The 20,284-nt window shown below is 46.7% G+C and overlaps 1 protein-coding gene across 1 annotated transcript in view; it reads left to right on the top strand.

Moving 5' to 3' along the window:
* The window catches only part of SLC39A11 (solute carrier family 39 member 11), a 158,338-nt gene that overhangs the window by 11,345 nt on the left and 126,709 nt on the right, over positions 1–20,284 (top strand). The window contains exon 4 of the mRNA XM_087826329.1: positions 15,137–15,295. Within this exon, the coding sequence (XP_087682455.1) occupies positions 15,137–15,295 (159 nt within the window). The remainder of the gene's footprint in view (positions 1–15,136; positions 15,296–20,284) is intronic.

Here is a 20,284-nt window from a genome sequence, read left to right as displayed (position 1 = left end):
GTCCACAGGCGCTGATGCGCTAATCACTGAGCCAAATCGTTCAGGGGCTGGACTGATGTTTCTTTAAGGGCTTCTTGGATCTGCACATTTTAAGGGGTGAGCTCCAGAGAAAGTCTGCATGATCATTTTTGTCATAAGGCTATTGTGAAGTGTTGTGGTTAGATTTTTGCTTCACCCATTCACCAGTCATCTACTCAATGGTCAGTTTAAACCTGCAATTGAATATCTTTTCATTGGGATGAGAAAGCAGTCATTGTTCCCAAAGATAAATGCATAGATGAATTTGGAGAGGCCCAAACATCCAGGGTCACCAGTTCAATGTTCTTGGCTCTGGTTCTGATGGCTCTTTTCGATGAACTCACGAGAAGTCTCTTAAGTCAACACACATTCCATCGAGGAAGAGGAGTGGACAAGACCCTGAAACTGCAGGAGAGAAGGGCAGCCTCCAGGTCAAGAAGCTCACTTCTAGGCATGAAGAGGCAATTTAATATCTATTATTTAGTCCCACAGGGAGCTGGTTTCTTAGGAAAGACTTTCATGAGGAGACCTTGTCTGAATCTATGTCTGTGTAGCAAGTGGCAAATAATGTTTTCAGCAGATAATGGGCTCACTGTCGGAAATTAATGACGCTCTCCAGCGATGGCTCCGAGTCTGGAGGGTTGACCGTGACCAGCTATTTCCCATTTCCACGTGCTTTGTGGGAATGCTGCCATGGGCCGCAAGTTCTTGCCTTTCAGCAGTGGCTCGCTCACAAGGAGGGAGAGGAGCCAGGAACCAAAGCTTCGTCAAAGGCGCCCTGTGCAGTTTTAGAAATGGCCCAAACGTGGCTCTGTGTGCAGAAGAGCCGTGCTCTCTTCTTGGAGAGCACCTGCCCAGGATGTGGGAGCAGGGAGAGAACTGTCCTTAGGCCAAGCCATCAACCATTTAGTGAGCACCTGCTGTGTGCAAGGTATTGTGGGGAGTATGCGAAGATATAACCACTCCTTGCAAGGGACTAAGGTAGGGCCGAGAAGAGAAGCCACATTCACCTGTAATCATGAGACAGGCCAGCATATAGTTGTAAGAAGGTAATTGGCAAAAGGCGATGGGAACCCAGACACTCGGGAATTACATAAGGACCCAGGGGAGACAATTTCTGCTTTGTTCTCTAGATTTGGTGGGGAGATCCTGGAGGTTTTTGAGAGGGTGACATGATCATAGCTGTACTTTCAGAAAGCAAGTTTTGTGGGTAGCAGATAGCACAGCCATTGGGAGTGTGCGGGGGGGGGGGGGGGGCTGGCGGTAGAGAGGTGGGCTGGAGGCTGTTGTTACTCTAGGTGGCTCCTTGACTCATCAGAGGCCTTGACTTTGGGGGACGCAGAGGAGTTAGGAAGGGAGAAAGCAAAGGACACTCCTGTTGGAGAGCTGAGAGGAATTGGCATCCTTTGATTGTGACTGCGGCCAAAGAGGTTTAAGCTGATCACAGGTGCTGCATTCCTGGGGCTACTTCCCCTGGGGCTGTTGGTGAATTTGGCATCACTCTCTTGGCTTATGGATCGAGGGGGGTACTTTACCAGGAATGGGGAGGCGAGGGGTTGGGGGCGTCCCTCAGGTTTACATCAGGCCTTTCTCATTTGAGTGGGTTTGGAATCTGTGTGTTAGCGCAGTCTCCATGGCAACCAGACACCCACAGCTAGTTGTACTGATGGTGATGCTTCCTGCTGCTCTGCTTGGGATTAGATCTGATTGAGAATAACTGAGACCTGAAAAAGAGTGGCTTAGTTAGAAAGATTCTTCTTGGGTAGAAGAAAGCCAGAGACTGTTGCTGGGAAAGTAGGAGTCTCTGGGGACCCGGACTTCTTTTTTGTTCACTCTTTTGCCCCAGAGCCTTTTGTCTTCCTTCTCTTTGTATCAGCCAGGTTCATGGGTGACTGAAAAACGACCTCGGTCTGGCATAAGGAAGAAAGAAAATGTGTGAGCCAATTCAGATGAAATATCTGCACGTAGAGGTGTCTTCAGATACTGCTATACTCTGTGGATCAGAGGAAATCACCAGGACCTGGGTTTCTCCATCTCCTGGCTCTTCTTTCTTCTGTGTGGCTCCACCTTTAGATAGTCTATCTACATCCCCTCAGGCTCAAGTCTGCCTGTGCCAGTTAGAAACCACCCCAAACTTAGTGGTTTATGTTAACAACAGTTTCTCATTTCTTATGATTCTGGGTTGGCTGGGCTCAGCTGGGAGGCTCTTCTGGTCTTGCCTGGGGTCACTCATGAGGCTGCGGACATCTGGCAGCTTGCCTCAGCTGGCGGGTATGAGAGGGCCTCACTCATGGGTCTGGGGCCTTGGTGCTGCCTGTTGTCTGGGCCTCTGTCCACACGGCGGCTCATGGGTCAGTAGTGTAGCGCAGGCGTCCTTACCTGACTGTGGAAGAGTTCCGAGAAGGTGCAGATGGAGATCGCAAGGTCTCAGGGGGCCTAGACCCTGGAGCTGACACAGATTCACTTCTGTCACATTTGATCGGCCAAAGCAAGTGGCAAGGCCCACATAGATTCTGTGGGAGGGGAAATACTCTCCAGTTCTTGGTGGGGCCTGCAAAATGTTGTGGCTCTGCCCTGGCATCTGCCCCCTCCCCTGCAGAGGTGATGCCCGATGACAGTCCATCCTTCTAGAACCCTGTTCCTTCACTGTTGCCACTGCCAGCTGTCACTGCCACCCGCATGGCCTCTGCCTTCACCTTTTCTCCATCCTGCCTCTCAGCTTCCCTTTGGGCCCCAACTTCCACCCGTTGGGTGAGGTAGCATTCTGTGGCTGACAGTCACGCCACCTCCCTGGAAGCTTTCCTCACATCCCTCTTGAGAGTGGGTGCACAGGCTGTGGAATGGGATGGGCCAGGAGAAATACCTCTTCTTATCTTTTTGCTTCGGCATTGAGTGGTTTTGTTAACTGTACCTGTAGGACTTTGCTTTCTTTTTGTTTTAGGGTAAAAAAGTCTCTTTCCAGTTCAGGCTCCCATCACCTTCCCTCTCTGTGGGGGCGTCTGCCTCATTTTATGAACGTGACTTATGGGGATGAAGAGTGTTTTGCCAGGGGCGGAGCAGTGGAGAGGAAGCCTGTCCTGGTTGTTCTCGGGTGGGGGTGTGGGCAGAGCAGAGGGAAGGTGCCAGGCTGTGGTTTCTCTTTGTCTCATTGACCCTTGAGTTTGATGACAAAGGTGGAGGCCACGGAGCTATAATCATGGGCTGAGAAGCATCGCTGGCTGCCTTGCCCGGAGCCTGGTGAGAACCGGGTGCAGGATGGAGCTCCGGGCTTTGTTGGCCTCCCTGATGCCTCCCACCCTGAGGAATGGGCCTTCCGAGTGCCTTTGTGATACTGCAGCTGTCCCGGCGGAGAGGAGCCCCTCTGGGCAGCCGAGGCTGGGAAGCAGAGCTCTGATCCTCGGCAGTAATAAAGAGGGTGTTTGGGCAGAGCTCTGATCCTCGGCAGTAATAAAGAGAGTGTTTGGGCTCAGACCGGGAGTCCAGAGCCCTTGGGTTGTATTTCTAGTTGAGCTGCCTGTAATCTCTGTGATTAGCCGCAAGTCTGTTACCTCCAGGCTTCTCATGGCTCCACGGAAACTGAAATCCTTGTCCCTCCTCCCTCCTGCCAGTAGTGGGAGGTCAAATCCATCCCGACCCTTTACTGCTTCTGTGCCCCCCGGAGCAGAGGGTGAAGTACCAGGGAGGCAAACGCTTTAGGAGCCGACCTTCGCTGTCAGGGTGCCCTGACTTTTAATCCTGCACCTGACTTTGGCTCGGGGCCATGAGCCGTTTCCCCAGCCTGGCCAAACAGCTGACGGATGGAACCCCAGGCGCGTGGAGATTCAGCTCCAGATCTGTGCCTTTGACGGGCAAGTGAAGGGGGAAGGGGGGCCTTCGCACTTACCTGTGTACAGATTTATTTCTTTCTTTTTCTGTAGCATTTCTTTGGAAACCTCTCTCAGTTTCTGAAGCTCTGGTCTTCTTGTGAAGAAATTAACCTCGACAGCCCAGGGGCTAAGTGAGTTAGTTCTCCAGGATGGTGGAAAAAAAATTTATATTTGTTAAACGCATAAACAAGAGCAAAACAGATTAGTATCATATTTAAGGCAGGAGGAAGGGGCACAGAGTCACTGCCTGTGTATAAGCTTTAAATAGATTATTGATTCAGATTTGCGGGACACTTTGCAATTATGCATGAAGAAATCCATGGGGTGGGGATGTCTGTAAGCTGACTGTAGGAACACTTGCATCTTATGGGCTCATGAGCCCTAAATGTTATTACGTGGCATTGGTTTATTGCTTTATATCTTCTAAAGCACTCTCCATCCATTACCTCACGTGACCTTTATAATAATCCTGTAGCTGTAGGTTTTATTATTTGCATATAATAGATGGAGGTTGGACTGTGTTCCATGCTGGACTCCTTTGTCTGACCTGGCCATGGGAGGTAGGGTGGTGGAGAAAAGAAGGGAGCCCCCAGTGGTTCTCTTGTACCCTCCCCCCACCCCGGTGTGCCAGGCACTGTTTTAGACACTGAGGATAAAACACTAAACAGCAAACAGAAATTCCTACCCTTGTGGGACTGCCATTCTAGCAGAGAGTCACATGATCACAAACTGTACAATAGAACATATAGCATGTCACACAGAGATGTGATGGAGAACCATAGAGGAAGGAGGAGGAGGAGAGTGTCCTGGCGGGGGTGGGAGTTCTGAGGATTGCAGTCTTAAAAAGAGTAAGGCCGTAAAGATGCTAAGAAAGTATTCCTGACATGTGGGAGGCTCACAATACATTTTTTTTTTTTTTTTTTTTATGTAGTGAGCAAATAAACAAATGATCAAATGGATGGATGGATGAATGGAGGATGAATGGATGGATATGGATGGATGGAAGGTTGGTTATAGATGGGTGGATAGATGGATATGGATGGATGGACAGAGAAATGGATGGACGGATAAATGGATGGATGGATAGATGGATGGATATGGATGGATGGATAGATATGGATGGGTATGGATGGATGGATGGATATGGATGGATGGATGGATATGGATGGATGGATATGAATGGATGAATGGATATGGATGGATGGATAAGTAGATGGGTGAATGTATATGGATGGATGGATGGATGGATGAATGGATGTGGATGGATGGATGGATATGGATAAATGGATATGAATGGATGGGTACAAGAAAGAGGAGGGTGAGTCCTACGCCCTATAGATCTGTGCTTACTTGAGAGCCTTAGTATACCTAAATATTTTCATACTCCCCCACCCCATATCATGAATCATTGTGCAGCATGCTCAGTGGGACCTCATCTCATGTGGCCCCTGGAGAGGTAGCCCCTCCCTGCTGGAGAGAGCCAGCATCCAGCTGGCTTGGAACAGGACTGCTCCTGGCAGTGTGTAGCTTGTGTTGGGAAGTAGATTTTTCCCGGCCAGTCAAGGGAGAGTTTTGCCTTATCACAGATTCCACTTCGGCCTTCTTATCATGGACCTAGTTCCCAAAACGTCAGGGGTTTGCCTGCTCCGTACCTCTGGGAGTATGGTCGAGAGCTTTCTCCTTAAGGCAACAACATCTCATTTTCCCCTCCACAGTCTTCCTTGACAAGCACCTGGAGCCCTCTGTGCTCACTCTTTATAGCGATTGTCTGTGGACTCTAATTGCCTGTTCACGTCTCCCTTCCCAAACTAGACACATCTAGAAGGCAGGGATTGTCTTTTCCCTGTTGAACATTGGTCCCTGGTACAAGGGTTAGAACACAGCCGACATTCAAAATATTTTTGAATCAAGTGTTGAGTGAGCATGGCGTGTGCATTAGAGGTTTCCTTGGGGTTGGCTGCCCTCAGGCCTACCAAGTTCCTCCAGATCTTCTGTATGCACTGATTTACCTCCCTGGAACACCAGAATGAAATCTCAACAAATAGGCCGTGAGAACACCCTCCCCACCGAGTCTATAAGGAAATCGGTCCTTCTGGTTCTCCCAAGGAAGAAACTAATTGAATGTAAGCTCATTACATCTCTGAAGCACTTTGAAAATTTCCCCACGATTTGATTATGATGAAATTCTCAGGATGTGGTCATGCCAGGAAATGTCTCAAACCATCAGCAGCTGGGGTGAGCTGAGGGCAGGGGGCATTGGGCCCTGAGGGGTGGGGCCTTTTTCTGGTGGACATGTGATGAGCTCTGGGGCCACCTTGCTTGGGTTTGGTCCTGGTTTCTCAACTGATTAGTTGTGTGAGCTTGAGCTCGTTACTTAGACTTGTGTAAGCCTCAGTTTCCTCATCTGTAAAGTGGAGATAATTATCTCCTTTACAGGGTTGTGTGGACGAGTAAGTAAATATACTTGAAGCACTTAGCCTAGTGATTGGCACTTCGTAAATGCCCAAAACATCTTGATTATTACCTGACATTAAGGGAAATGGGTGTAGGACGCGAGAAGTTGGGATTGGTGTGAGCCAGTGAACTTGGGTGTTACGGTTTTGGATCCGCCTTCTTCATCCCCAGTTGATTGTTTCCCACACAGACTCCTCCAGGCCTTTCTTCTCAGGAGCATGGCCTTCTGTACTTTCTCGTTTATGTATAAAAACATGTTCCTTTACTTAGAACGTCCTGAACCCTTTCTTATTTGGTGGATGCATGGCACTTCCTCGTACAAATTGGCCACGATGCTTGTTCTCAGCTTTATTGAGATAAAACTGAATTACACTAAGCTGCCACGTGACCGTGGCATTTTTTACCAATGACTTGTTGGGCATTTAAGTTGGGCTTGATTTTTGGAATCATTGTTTATTTTTATCAGGGTCCGAGATGCACCCATCTAGAAAGAGCTAATGTTAATAAAAGGCTTATAAAGAAAAAACGAAAGCAGCCCCCCCCATGGCCCCATTGTGTTCTCTAGAAGTAACCATTTGTTGGTTTCTTGAGAAAATTTCCCCCCGTTTCTAAATAAATGTATTTTGCAATTGCTTGCTCGGGGAGCCAGTGCCCTTTGGTCCTGGCGAATGCTGTTTTATGTCCCTTTAATAGCTTCCCCCGCCAGTCCTTTGCTCTCTCTCTATTAGTCTTATTAGTTGGCTCTTGGACTTCCTGGGCTGAGCCTCTCATTTTCCTCCCTTTGCTCGTGTTATTTTATAATCTCTCTGCTGTTTTGCTCCGCATGGTGGGAAATTTCATTGACTCGAACTCCATAAAAAGAGCAAACGTTTCTTTTTTTGTTGTTTTCATGGTTTCAGTGTTGGAAAAATCTTTCTTGTTCTCCCTGTGGTTTTTCCCCCTCCAGCATCCTGGCCTCTTTCATAGGTTTATCCCATGCACTCGGAGCCCTCTCATATTAATAATTGGTCTTTCTCTTTATATGTGTCCCCTCCCTGAATTCCCAGGTTCCTTCTGAAATCCTTCATTTTTCCTGTTTGGTTATTTTCTCACATAGCATTTGCTCTAATTGTAAAAAAAAAAATAGAGATGCATCATACGCCTGTGTAGTATCTAACATTTATAGAGTCCTTAGGCCAGTTTTTGTGCTGAACAGTTTACGTGCACTATTGCATTTGGTCCTTAAAATGGCTCTAGGAGAGAAACGCCACCTGCGGGATGGTCGTAAGGTCAAGAGCAGGGACTCAAGAGCCACCCTGTCTGGGACTGAATCTTGGCTCTGCCGCTTACTGTGTGACTTTGTTAATTACTTCACTGCTCCATGCCTCAGTTTCCCCATAAGTGAAGTAGGGATAAGGTACCTGACTCTTAATGTTAGGAGGATTAGGAAGGTTCCTGGCAGGTGGTCAGTCTTTATGTAAATGTTGTTTTTCATTTAATTTTACTTAGGAGTGTCACTATTTCTCTTGTTATTTCCATTTTCCATTATGAAGAAATAGCAGCCCCGGAGAGATGCTTCACCCCAGGCCTCCCAGCTGGGAGCTCGAAGTGGTGGGGCTGAGGCTGGGGTCAGGCAGTCTGGCTCCAGAGCCATGCCTTCTACCTGCTGTGATGTATTTGCCTTTCATAAAGTGGGAGGGAGAGAAGAAAAATGGATGGTAGATCTGGCCCAGAATTGCTAGTGGGACTAATCAGGGTTGCCAGATGAAATACAGGATGGCCAGTTAAATTTGAATTCAGTTAAGTAACTTTTTTTTCTAATTTGCTAAATCAGGTAAGCCTAGGTGGGGGGCTTTTTCTTACTCCATCTAGTCCCTTCTTGAGATTCTGTCCCATCACTCCTGCCCTCTGCCCTCCACCTTCCAAGGACCACTGCCACCATACTGATGGGAATCTCTTACGTTCCTCAGGTGAGTTAGGACAGAAAACACTGTGACAACCCATGTTTTCATGGGTGGTGAAAATGAAACGTGATTTTGTTTGGAATAAGGGTTGGCATTTTCCTTCTCGTGACCATGGAGATCCTGCCTTGGAGCCTCTCTTTCCAGCAGAGAGGCACAAAGCCAGTCGTCTGGTGGTTTGTCAGCTCTCTGGGGGCAGATCAGCAAAGCGGGGTAAACACCCCCTCCCTAGGTGTTTGAGTTTTTTCTCAATGGGTTCACTCTTCTCTCCTCCTTCATATGTTGGCAGGGCTACTTCGCTAGCAGCCAGACCCGGGACAGATTGGATCAGCGTGAGTGGGTGGTGGTGTTGGGTGGGGAGGGCTTGACCAGCTGGTGCAGTTGTCTGTCAACAGGCCGAAGTTGAGAGGGTGCTGATGGTTGGTGGCTGGTTGCCACGGAGAGGGTGCCGTGGGCAGTGTCATGTTCTCGCTGTCATGGTGAGCAGCTGGTGAAAAGGTTCAGTAAGGTTGCCCCTCCCCCTCTTTTTTAAGTCTGCATGGAGTTAATGGTTTTGGCATCTAGCTAGTGTGAACCTACCTTGAAAGGCCTGAACTACTTAGTATACTTGCCCCTCTCTGTCAGTCAAATAGTCGGTCTTTGGAAGAGGAACAGGGAACTCCAACAAAGAGTCTAAATGGCATTTGACTCTGGAGCGCTGTGGTCATGTTTAGGTGTAGCTACCATCATTGCCAATGGGTGCTGCAGTCCAGGTGGGCGTCTCACACACGGTTGTTGCCGAGTAAATATGCCTTGAGTTGATTGCGCTTGGGAAGGGGAACTCAGATTTGGAGCAGGACTGGGCTTGATGGCTAACTCATTTTTGGCCCCTTCCCCTGTTTTGGCGGAGGAAGTTAGAATTTGGTTGTTGGTCAGTATATCTGAAGCCTAGACATGTTTTGGGTGATTCCTTTCTTCAAGGACCTTCGTGCAGTCTGGGGCCTCACAAGCAAAGACCTGTGGTCGCTGAGAGTGGATGCTAAGAGGTCCTTTTGGATAGGATTTCTGTGCTTGTCTAATACTGCCGATGCTTAGCGTTTAAGAATGGCCTGACTCTCAGCTCTGGGCCTGGGCTTTGTCAGGTACTTGCCGGTTGTGCTGAATGACTTAAGCCTATGCCCAGAGGGACCGCTTTAGGTTGGACCCTAGAACCTGGGTTCCCAATATACTTTTCATAGTGCAAATGTGGCTCATCAGAACCTGGGGCAGCCTTCCTAAGGCTTCTTAAAAAATGCATATAACTTACATATATGCCCAGATCTTAAAGTGTTAGCCCAATGAGTTTATTGTATACACCTGTGTAACCGCCATTCAAAATGAGATGGAGCATTTCTGTCAGTGCAGAAAGAGCTTCTATTGCCTAAGCCAGTGCGTCCCCTCCTCTGGGGCGGCCGTTTTATGACTTCTGTCACCATCAATTAGTTTTGCATATTCTTGTGCTTAACTGGAATCATATGGTGTGTATATATATAGCATCCCTTCACTTAGTGTAATGATTTTGAGATTCATCTATGTTGTGATAGCAGTAGTTTTTCCTTATTTTATAAACATGCTACAGTGTGTTTATCGATTCTGCTGTTGATGGGCGCCTGGGTGGTTTCCAGGTTGGGGCTATGAATAAAGCTCCTGTGAACATTCTTGTGTAAGCCTTATGTAGACATACGTTTTCACTTTTCTTGGGGCAGCTGTCTAGGAGAGAAATTACTGGGTCAGAGGGTAGACTATTTTTTTTTTTTTTAAGCTCAAGTGCTTTTTCTTAGTTGGGAGAGTGCACACAAACTTGTAGGCCAAGCCCCTGCCCATCACTTCCACTGGGTAGGTGTAGCTAACAAGAGTCACATCATTCAAGCAGGTCTGCACCAACTAATAACTATGATTGGGGCTGGATGTAAATGGCTATTATTTTGAGCTGTTAGGTTTAATTCTGTAAAATTACATGAAGCTGGTATATTATGAGGACTTTTTGATAAAAGGAAATTAGGTACAGAGATATCCCCCATGTGAATTTGACTCATGCTTGAGACATGACTAATACTTGACATGCCAAGTTGGAAAGCTGACTCAGTGCAAAATTCATGAGGCCGCCCAGCAGGGCTTTCTGATGGGTGGTGACTCGATGTTGAGTGGACACGGGCAACCTCATCCTGGAGGGTTGCATGCAGCTATCTTCGTTTTTCCGTGTCCCTCTGCCTCCGTCCTGATCAGACCTCACCACCTCCCATGTAGGCTCTGTCAGTAACCCAGCAGCCAGTCTGTTGGTTTCCTTCTTGGAGAATCTCTTCCAGTCGGTTGCGGAGGGGCTGTGGCTTCTGTATTTTGAAAACTCCAGGCGATTCTAGTGTGCAACCAGAGTTGTAACCCCGCCTCATGCCCCTCTCCATTGTCTCAAGTCCAAGCCATTGCGCCAGCCTTCTGAATTATACCCAACTATCTCGTGCCCCCCCCAATGCCCTCTTTTCCGCCAGTAAGCTTAGGCATGTTTGCCCCCGAGACTGCTCACACTGCTCCTTCCTTTCCAAGCCCTGGCCAACTTTCAAGAGCCCTTCACCGTGTTTTCTTCGATGTTCTTTTTTACAGCATTGCCATCTCCTTACTTGGAATGACCAAAGACTTCCTCACCCGCCGTTTCAGATGTCTCCTTGTTTACCCTGTCAGACATCTGGTGCCCTCTCACCGTGGTGTGTAGCCAGGTCCTCAGGCGGGGCCCGGCTCAGCCTTTGTACCCTTTCTCTCCCTCTCAGCTCCTTGGCACCCAGCATGTGTTGGTCGTGCAGTAGTCATGAACTAGGTACCTATTAATTGACTTTTACAAATGAATTTTCTATCTGATTTGGAGACAGAGTGAGACACCTTACTTGGCGACTGTACTTTCGGAGTAATTATTGCCTTGATTTGTATGGATTGCAGGGTTGTGCTTCCTCCTTAATTATTCAGTGGCCTCGGGGGTAGAGTCCGTGTTCATTTGCTTCAATGAACATTGATGGAGGACCCACCCGAGCAGGCCTTAAGTTGGGCACGGTTGTTTTGAACTGTGTTCCTGTCTCTGTAGACTTTCGTGCTGCTCTATAGAGATGGTGCCATTGAATAACGGATACTGCTGCTCAGTGCCTTGGTACTGATCAGTGTGCGGTGTTTGTCTCCCCCCGTTTTATTAAGAGGGAAAGTTTGTTTTGTGGCTTGGATTTTCTGCTGGTCTTTAAGCTGTTGTTGCTATCATAAAGGAAATGCTTAACTGCCCCCATCATGCCCGAATATTTGGATGTATTCCTTAAGGAACGCTTCACCAATTCATTTATATTTCCAGAGCTGAAATTGTCCCAAAATGAGAACTTAAGCACAAATGAGGAGGTTTGCGTTCGGTGGGCTAGGGAGTTAGCTTATGATCTTTGATTATTCTATGCTGGTACTTCTGACACTAGAGGGAAATTAATAGCATTTTGAAGCACAGATCCCTATGGCATTTTGCATGATATTTTGAAAAAAAAGGAGCATATGAGTTTTGCTAGGTTTTGGGAATTACTGAAGAGAAATGGGTGATTTTCTCTCAGAGTTTGTAAATATCTTCTGACTTTAAGTGTCTCCTCCAGTCCTTTTCAGTTTTCTGGTCTCAAGGTTATGATTTAGGTGCTTTTAACAAAAACACACAGTCCAGGTGGGTGTCTCATTATCAGGCAGAAACATTTCTGGAAATTGAGTTCTTGTACGTAGTAGCATTTCCCTCATTGAATTTTCACTGTGAAATCAGTTTTCTATTATAAAACATTTAAAAATCGTATTATAAATTTACTTATAATATTTACTTCTATATATTTATATATTTTCAAATTATATTAATCAGTTTATTTAAAAATCTCCCCTAGAGATGTGATGTATAGTTTAAAAAGTCGGGTTGTTCTACCAGGTTTGTAACACAAACCAGTAGTTTGCTGCCTTCCCCACCCTGACTCCTGCTTCTTAGGATAAACGTGAGCAGCCGTTTTAGGTGTTTCTTCAGCTTTTTGTCTCTATGTGACTCAGCTATGGATAACTTTGCTGCTTTTTCACTTTTTCCCAGCTGTAAACATATGTAATGATTTTCTAGCATAGAAGAAGAGGATCTGGTTCTTCTATCCCTACTTGCACCCTATATTGTCGATACAGTATGTTTTTTTTAGGTTAGTTCAATAGTCACAGTTTCATAAATGGAATATTACTCAGCCATAAAAAAGAATGATGCTCTGACACATGTTACAATACGGATCAACCTTGAAAGCATTACGTTCAGTGAAATAATCCAGACACAAAGGGACGAATACTGTATGATTCTACGTATAAGAAATATGTAGAAGAGACAAGTTCATAGAGACAGAGAGTAGATTAGAGGCTACCAGGGGTTGGGGGAGGGGAGAGTGGGGGGTTATTGCCTAATGGTTACAGGGCTTCTCTTTGGGGTGGTAAGAAAGGTTTGGGAATAGTGGTGATGGTTGTTCAACACTCTGAATGTAATTAATGCCACTGAATTGAGAACTTCAAAATGGCGAATTATATACATATCTCTCCATAATAAATAAGCACATTAATTAATTAATAAAAATAGCTTACATGTTTAAGACTGTAAATATTATTCTTTTATTTCCTTTCTTGTGCATTTTGTGTTTTCCAGAGTTAATCAAGGTCTCATGTTCTTGCTTTGCCCACTTTTTTGGGTACCCCTGTTATCAGCCTCCCACCCAGAAGTACATATCTCTTCCACACCTTCAGGTCTCTCAGGGCTCTACGGTTTGCTCTTCCCGGGAGCCCTCCAGCCCCTCTTTCCGTCCCTTTGGACTCTTGCTCTGTGGAAACGCGTCCTTGAGTCTCTTCCTGAGAAATGTGCCTGGGAGGGAGTCTTCAGCAGGCTTCCCCCAAAGCAGGGCGTGACGTGAGGACTCCTGTGCAAGGAATTTAATGAAGATAGGCTTTGGGAGAAGTGGCCGGGGGTGAGGGATGGATGGGGCTGGGGAGGAGGCTGAGCTGAGATGTGGGAGCATGCTGGTCACTTCCACACAGCGCCCAGACCTCCACGGTCTCCTCCTGGTTTCCGTGTGGTACCCTAACCCCCAGCGGGGAGGGGCATCCCTGAACGTCTGGCAGGACAGTTACATTGATAAAGATGGAATGTGAGGAGGGCCTGAGGATGTGATGGAAAAGAGTCCTTACCTGGGTCATGGTTTTAGATTTGTTGATGGCGGGGATGTAGGGGAGGCCCTGAAACTTGCAAGGAGAGGGCTTGCTGGGCAGGTCCTCTGTGCAGGTCCTCCCGGGTGGGGAGGTCACCACGAACGGCAGCTACCAAGGACTGTTGAATTCTAAAGCTGGTGAGACAGCAGTCTGGGGAAGGGAGGGATTGGACCATGGCAAGGAGAAGGAGCCCACCGGCTTCCTTCGATGGTCCCAGGGAGCTGAACTGATGAGACATTTGCATTCTTTTCGGGTGGTCCTGAAGCATCTGCAGTTTTCCGGGAGTGGCACTGAGGCCTTTGCTGGGAGAATCTAGCCCAGAACACCTGTGTGTGGATGAGACTGGCAGGAGGGAAGTCACTTTCTGTATGGATTTGTCCTTTATTGTTACTCTTGTGACACTTGGCTCTGTCACTCTGCATGTTATTTTGGAGATGGATGGTGCAGATGTCTTTTTAAAAGACAAGGTATAATTAAGTCACTTTTAGAAACCCATTCAACGTTTTGCATGTCAGTGATGACTGTCATGTGGTTGTGGTGGGTAGTGGGAGTACTCCAGCTGAGGAGATGTCATTGCATGTACAGGAGTAAATGACCATGATGCACTTTTAATTTGCTCAGTGCTAGGGAAGCTTTTATTGGCTTGACCTCACTGAGATCTTGCTCCAGCTTCGTTTTTCTCTCTTTGCTTGTGTTTTCCCCCTCATCGATGGTCCTGCTTGCTCAGTTCCCTGAATCTGCCACTTACTGGCTCTGTGACCTTGGGCAAATTATCACTTTGAGATTCAGTTTCTTTATCTACAAATAGCAAGAGAAAACAATATCTACCTCTCAGGGTTTTCGTGATGATAAAGTAAGATATCAAATGGGAAGCTTGCTCCCTAGAAATGATAGGTGATCAATAGATGTTTGTTCCCTTCCTCCTTTTCAGTGATAGGAAGATGGATGGGACCAAGCCGACAGTGACTCACTGGCTGTCCCCAGGTATTTCAAAGGCTGTCATGTATCACAGAGGAAAGACACATTCTTGGGTGTTCCAGAGAGCGGGCCTAGTGCTAATATGTAAATATGAAAGGGAGAAATTTCCACTGGACATAAGGAAAACCTTTGTCTTATAATAATACACTGGCGCTGGTGAAGCAACGTGTCCCAGAAGTCTTCAATTAGAACAGGATTTCTCAACAGGGTCATTGACATCAGGGCCAGGTGATTCTTTGTTGACAGGACTGTGCGTTGTAGGATGTTCGCAAGCATCTGTGGCCTCTAGTCATTGGATGTCCTAGTGTGACGACCAAAGATGTCTCCAGGCATTGCCCGCTGTCCCCTGGATGGCACAATTGCCCCTGGTTGAGAACCATTGAAATAGAAGCTAGATGGCAGCGAACCAGACTTCATCTTCCCAAGGTCAACACGATTCTGCCCCAAGTTGAGTTCTTACAGCATTAATTTCAGGAATTCTGATGGCAGCCTCTTGGTTTGGGATGGCACCTACCGTGGAGAACTAAAGGCCTAACACGTGACATTGTAGGGTTTCATTCGGGCCATAGAGAGTGACTGAAACCCACGCGGGAGGCCTTCTGTGGTTGGTTTAACGGTCCGCTGCTCACTGTGGTTTTGCAGGTCATGTTAGCGGCCTCCTATTGGTCCCTGCTGGCCCCAGCAGTTGAGATGGCCACATCCTCTGGGGGCTTTGGTGCCTTTGCCTTCTTCCCGGTGGCTGTGGGCTTCACCCTTGGAGCTGCATTTGTCTACTTGGCTGACCTCCTGATGCCTCAGCTGGTGAGTATCACCCTTCAAATGTGACCCATTAATGTCGCTGTTCAATCTCTGGTGACATGGAAGTAAGTGTTGCAAACCATGTAGGGCTTTTATGGAGAGGAACTGGATTTGACGTTTTTCCTAAAAGGAAGTAAGCTCTTGGTAATATGACTAATTGTCCCCTTGGTTATGCTTTGTTAAGTTCAGATTGTAAATGTCAGGGTTCATTATAAATACAGAGTGCAGCCCACAATCCACCGTGTGGCTCCACATACATGAATGGACCCAGAAACTGGGAGAAGTGAGTGACCGTGATCACGATCATGGTCCTGACCCTTAAAGCGCTAATGATGTTAACAGGGAGATGACAACACACCCAACTATAGCGTCAGACCAGGGACAAAGCAAGCAGTAGGAGGACTTACCTTACCTTGACCTGAGCAGGACGGGGTACTCTGAACAAAGCGTGGAAGCCAACAGATAATCACAGACCCGTGATGGCAGTCAGTGGTGGGCAGCCCAGGACACTGCTGCTCCAGCCTCTGCCAGACTGTCTCCTGCTTACTTTGCGGGATGCGGTCTGAGTGTTCCTTCCCCAGAAAGCTCCCTGACTGCCCATGCCTTGGTTCCACTTTACACTTCCCCATCCTGGTCCTTCTTTTCTCTGTGCTGTCATTGCCTGTGGACCGGATCACTATGGCCTGAAGGTAGAGGCATGGCAGGGACAGGTCTGCTGTGGTCTCCCGTGTCCTACACACCAGCACAGTGCCTAGTGCATAGTAGGTGTTCAGGAGGGATTGATAAATGAATGAATGAATGGAGATGCTGAGAAAATCAAATAGATCTTTATGAAGACTCCTTACGTAAAGTTTCTAAGCTGAAAGTCCTTTACGCATGGGGAGTTATTTTCTGCAAACAGATCCATGCCCTTTGCAATTGACCACATTTTTGGCACTACAAACACGAGGCCCAGATAATTAAACCTGGAGGCAGAAAGTAGAAAAACCTTAATCTTAGAAATAGGAATCTGTTGTACGATTTTTCATGCGTTTTTTACTTTCTTAATTATGTTTACCCAAGAAGCTAAAGGTGCCTACTGCCATCTAGAAGGAGCGTTTTGGAGTAGTGCAGTCAGGAAGTGTTAGAGGGGAGGTGGGTGGGAAGGAGCAGAGAGGTCACTTTTGCTGCTTTGGAGAGATGTTGACACCTGAATCTCTCTCTCTGGAGGCTCTGATTCATCATATCCAAGGTGAGGCCTGGGCATCTAAACAAAACATCTGTACAAAGGCTCTGCTCTCCATCAGCTAAGGTTGCTGACTGCCCTCTGAAGGCTGCTTATAACTGGCTTTTGTTCAGGTGCTTTTTTTTGGATGATTCATAGCCATTCAGGTATCTTCTTCTTTCCCTTGGAATCCAGAGTCTTACTGTTGCAAAGGACTCAGAAAAGAGGGACAGAAGGACTTCCTGCACATGCTGAAAGGATGGTCTCAAGATGAGAAGGAGGAAAGGATCTGGTTCTATGGGTTGCAAACTTTAGAATGCACCAGAACCACCTGGGAGACTTAAAGAATGCAGGTGCCTGGGCCCCACCCCAGACTCAGTGACTTACAAGCTCTCTGGGTGAGGCCCAGGCACCTGCATTTGAAACTAGGTATCTGGGGGATTTGGGTGCTCATCAAAGAGAGAGAATCAGGACTGTCCCGAAAGGTGAGTAGTAGCCCTGGGGGAGCCTGGAAGGCTGTATCTGAAGGACCATCCATCCCTCAGGGGGTTCTGATGTGTGGGTGGCGTCTCTTCCCTTATCAGAGGAGCTCCAGGTTCCTCAGGGCATGTTTTCACTGTTATGGCTGCCTTTCTCCTCACTTTCTCCTGACACCTTCGTAAAAGCCATCGCCTGCTCTGTCTGACACCCTGATCCCGACTCTGCTCAGCCCTCCCCATTCTGCTAGGAGCTGTTTGCATCTCAGATTTCCATATGGTAGCGAGTGGCTGCTGGGGGTCCCAGGAGACTGGCTCATGGATGATGCCATTTCCCCTGAGTTGGTGGCAGAAGTGGTTCAGGGCAAGACCTCTGGGTAACCGGGGGCAGTGCAAGCCGATGCTGGGTTTGTTTCTGAGAGAGTTCCAGTTAGGCATCGCCGTTGGGGGTGGAGGTGGAGTATTTGCATTATATAACACTATATGATGATGATATCTATATTATAATGATATTCCATAATGGCATGCCGTCAGTTCCCACCCAGGACTCTGCTCCACGGGCCATTCAGACCAACCTGTCCAAGGCATTGGGAAACCAATGCCCAATTTCTAGTATATTGAGTCCAGGCCCATCTAGTTGGGGCGATCTTTGCAGATATTTTGCATAAAGGTTACCTTCCATTGCGAGCTTGGAAGAATTGAAATACAGAGGAATTCCAACAACTTGGACATATTTACTTAGGTATCGGGGCTCGGGAGGCCCTAGCCCATGGCCCATCTTTGGTTTGTGGGCTGAGGTTCTAATCCCCAGAACCTGTGAATGTTACTTTATCTGGGAAAAGGGTCTTTGCAGATGTGATGAAGCTGGGGATCTTAAGATGGGGAGATGAAGCTGTATTATCAGGGTGAATCCTAACTATGATCACAAGTATCCTCACGGAAAAGAGGCCGAGGGAGAATTGACACAGTGGAGAAGGCGCTGTGACTGTGGAGGCAGATTGGAGTGACCGGGCCCCGAATGAAGGAACTTCGGGGCCTCCAAACGCTGGAGAAGGCAGGGTGTGCAGCCCTGCCGAGACCTTGATGTCAGCCCAACGATGCTGCCTTCAGGTTTCTGGCCTCCGGAACTGTGAGAATGAATTTGTCTTGTTTTAGACCATTGAGTTTGTGATCATTTGTTCTGCAGGCACAGGAAACTAATAAACCTTTGTATCTTCATTCCTCCTGCCCCTCGGGGAGCTGGCTTTGCTCTGCTCTGTGCCATGGGAGGGATCTGGCAGAGTCCTTTCTCTGACTCTGACCGCCTTGCTGCTTGGGGTTACTGTTTGTTGCACATCTGAAAGGTCAGAACAGATCAGTGACTTTTGCCTGGATTCCCTTTCCTGTCTTTTGGTTCGGTGATTTTAAAAATCTGCATCAAATATGCAGAAAGTCTAGCCTTTGTTAAATTGGAGTGGGTGGTACAGGGATTTTGATCTTGTTCTCTGTACTTTTCTGTATCCCTGGCAGGTCTTTTAAAAAAGAGCCTTAAAAGCTATAGATAAAATTGCCAATAATAAAAATAAATGACATCTAAGTGAAGGAAAAAAATTATATTGGACCCAGGAACAGTGGACTTCATGTTTCCATGTAATGGTTATCAAAATCTCTCTTCCACATTTTGTAGTAATTGTCCTTGGCTTTGGATAGTTATATAATTTAAGTACTCTAAAATTTTGTATATAAGATATAAAAAAAATCGGTAAGATTTTGGGCTGTGTGTGTGTGGGGGGGGGGAGAGGAGGATTATTACGAAATCTCAATATTAAAAGGAAATGCCCACCTTGAATGTATTTATACCGTTATATGTGAAACCCTCCTGTTTTTCCTTACTGGACATTTTGCATTAACCGTTGTTACATTTCTAATTTTGGCAACTACTGATGATTAAGTTGTCGAAATTGGGCAGCCTTTGGCTTTGTCACTGGTGGTAAGAGTTTTTTCACGGCAGCCATTCAAGTGCTGCATTGATTTGAATGTCAACATTCTAAGTTTAAATCCCAGCAGACCACTGATTCTTATTTTGTTCAGTTAAGTTTTTAGCCGAATGCCTGCTTCTTATCTGTGATGTTCTGCCTCTCACGCAATGAAATAGATAAGCCACTTACAGCATCATCTGCGAATAGCCTGATAATACTCAGCGGTATCCATTTTTACGCTGCGAAATTTCAGTGACTTCTCGTCAGAAGAGAAGATTGCTCTGCTGATGAAGGTAGAAGAAAATACGGGAGAGCCTCTTACAAGAATGTTCATTTTATCCTAGATGACAGTAATGACCCCACATAATTAAGTCTATGGTATCCATATGTGAAGCCCATCGTCGGAAGAGCAGTATCCCAGGACTCGAACACTGATGGATACTCCATGCTCTTGCCTGTATTTGCTTTTCAAGACGGGGACTTATTACTTTTCTCTTAATGAATGCAAAACTCTACATCTTGGAACAGTGGAATAAGATAAACTGTCCTCACTCAAAGCCTAGCTTGGTAAAATCCTGGGAGGTAAGGATGAATGACAAATTGTCATCATGAGTTAACACGCTTCCCGTGTTCAGTGGTAATTTTGTAGAACAGTAGATGCCCTTTAAAAATTCTACCGAAAGGCAAAAAAACAAAGATACCAGCCAGGCTTGTTTAAAGGTAATCTGTATCCTTAAGCCATATCTTAGGAGGGTGTAAATAGCATGATCTGACACAAATGGAATATTTATATCCTTTGCTATTATCATGTTATAAGGCATGGTAGTTGCTTCCAGCAATTTAAGAGAAACTTGTGCTGGCTGCTTGTTGTTATCATAGCAAAATCATTTCATTGCAAATAAAAGGATTAAACATTTAGAGGAAAGGAGATGCCAAAGTAAAGAAAATCCCTTAAAAGAAACACAATCTGAGGAACCTCCCAGAGACCTCCCAGCATCCATGCTGCTGCTTTAGGCTCTGTGGCTAGAGGTGGGATTCCATGTGCCTATTGAGAAATAGATGTTTTATAAGGACCCCCCCCCCGCCCCCAGAGGTTTTCCTAACTTCAGCAGTAACCTTCCTTTACCACAGGCTTTCTGAGTCTCTTGAGGGACAGAAGGCATTTTGCCAGCTGGGATACATAGCTCAGGATTGTGGCCATTGAAGATGTCAGTGGCTTTAGCAAATTCCACAGCCTATTTTCAGAGAAGAAACCAGGAATGCAAAAGTATCTCAAATGCCAACCAGACTAAAGCCTCCTTGAGCTGGAGTGAATATGTCTAATGCAAGAAATCAGCTATTTGATATGATTTTC

Source organism: Miniopterus natalensis, chromosome 17 (genome assembly GCF_054644295.1).
Source record: "Miniopterus natalensis isolate mMinNat1 chromosome 17, mMinNat1.hap1, whole genome shotgun sequence".
Taxonomy (NCBI): Eukaryota; Metazoa; Chordata; class Mammalia; order Chiroptera; family Miniopteridae; genus Miniopterus; species Miniopterus natalensis.
Note: the sequence above shows the minus strand (reverse complement) of the source record. Positions and strands in the feature narration are given on the sequence as shown.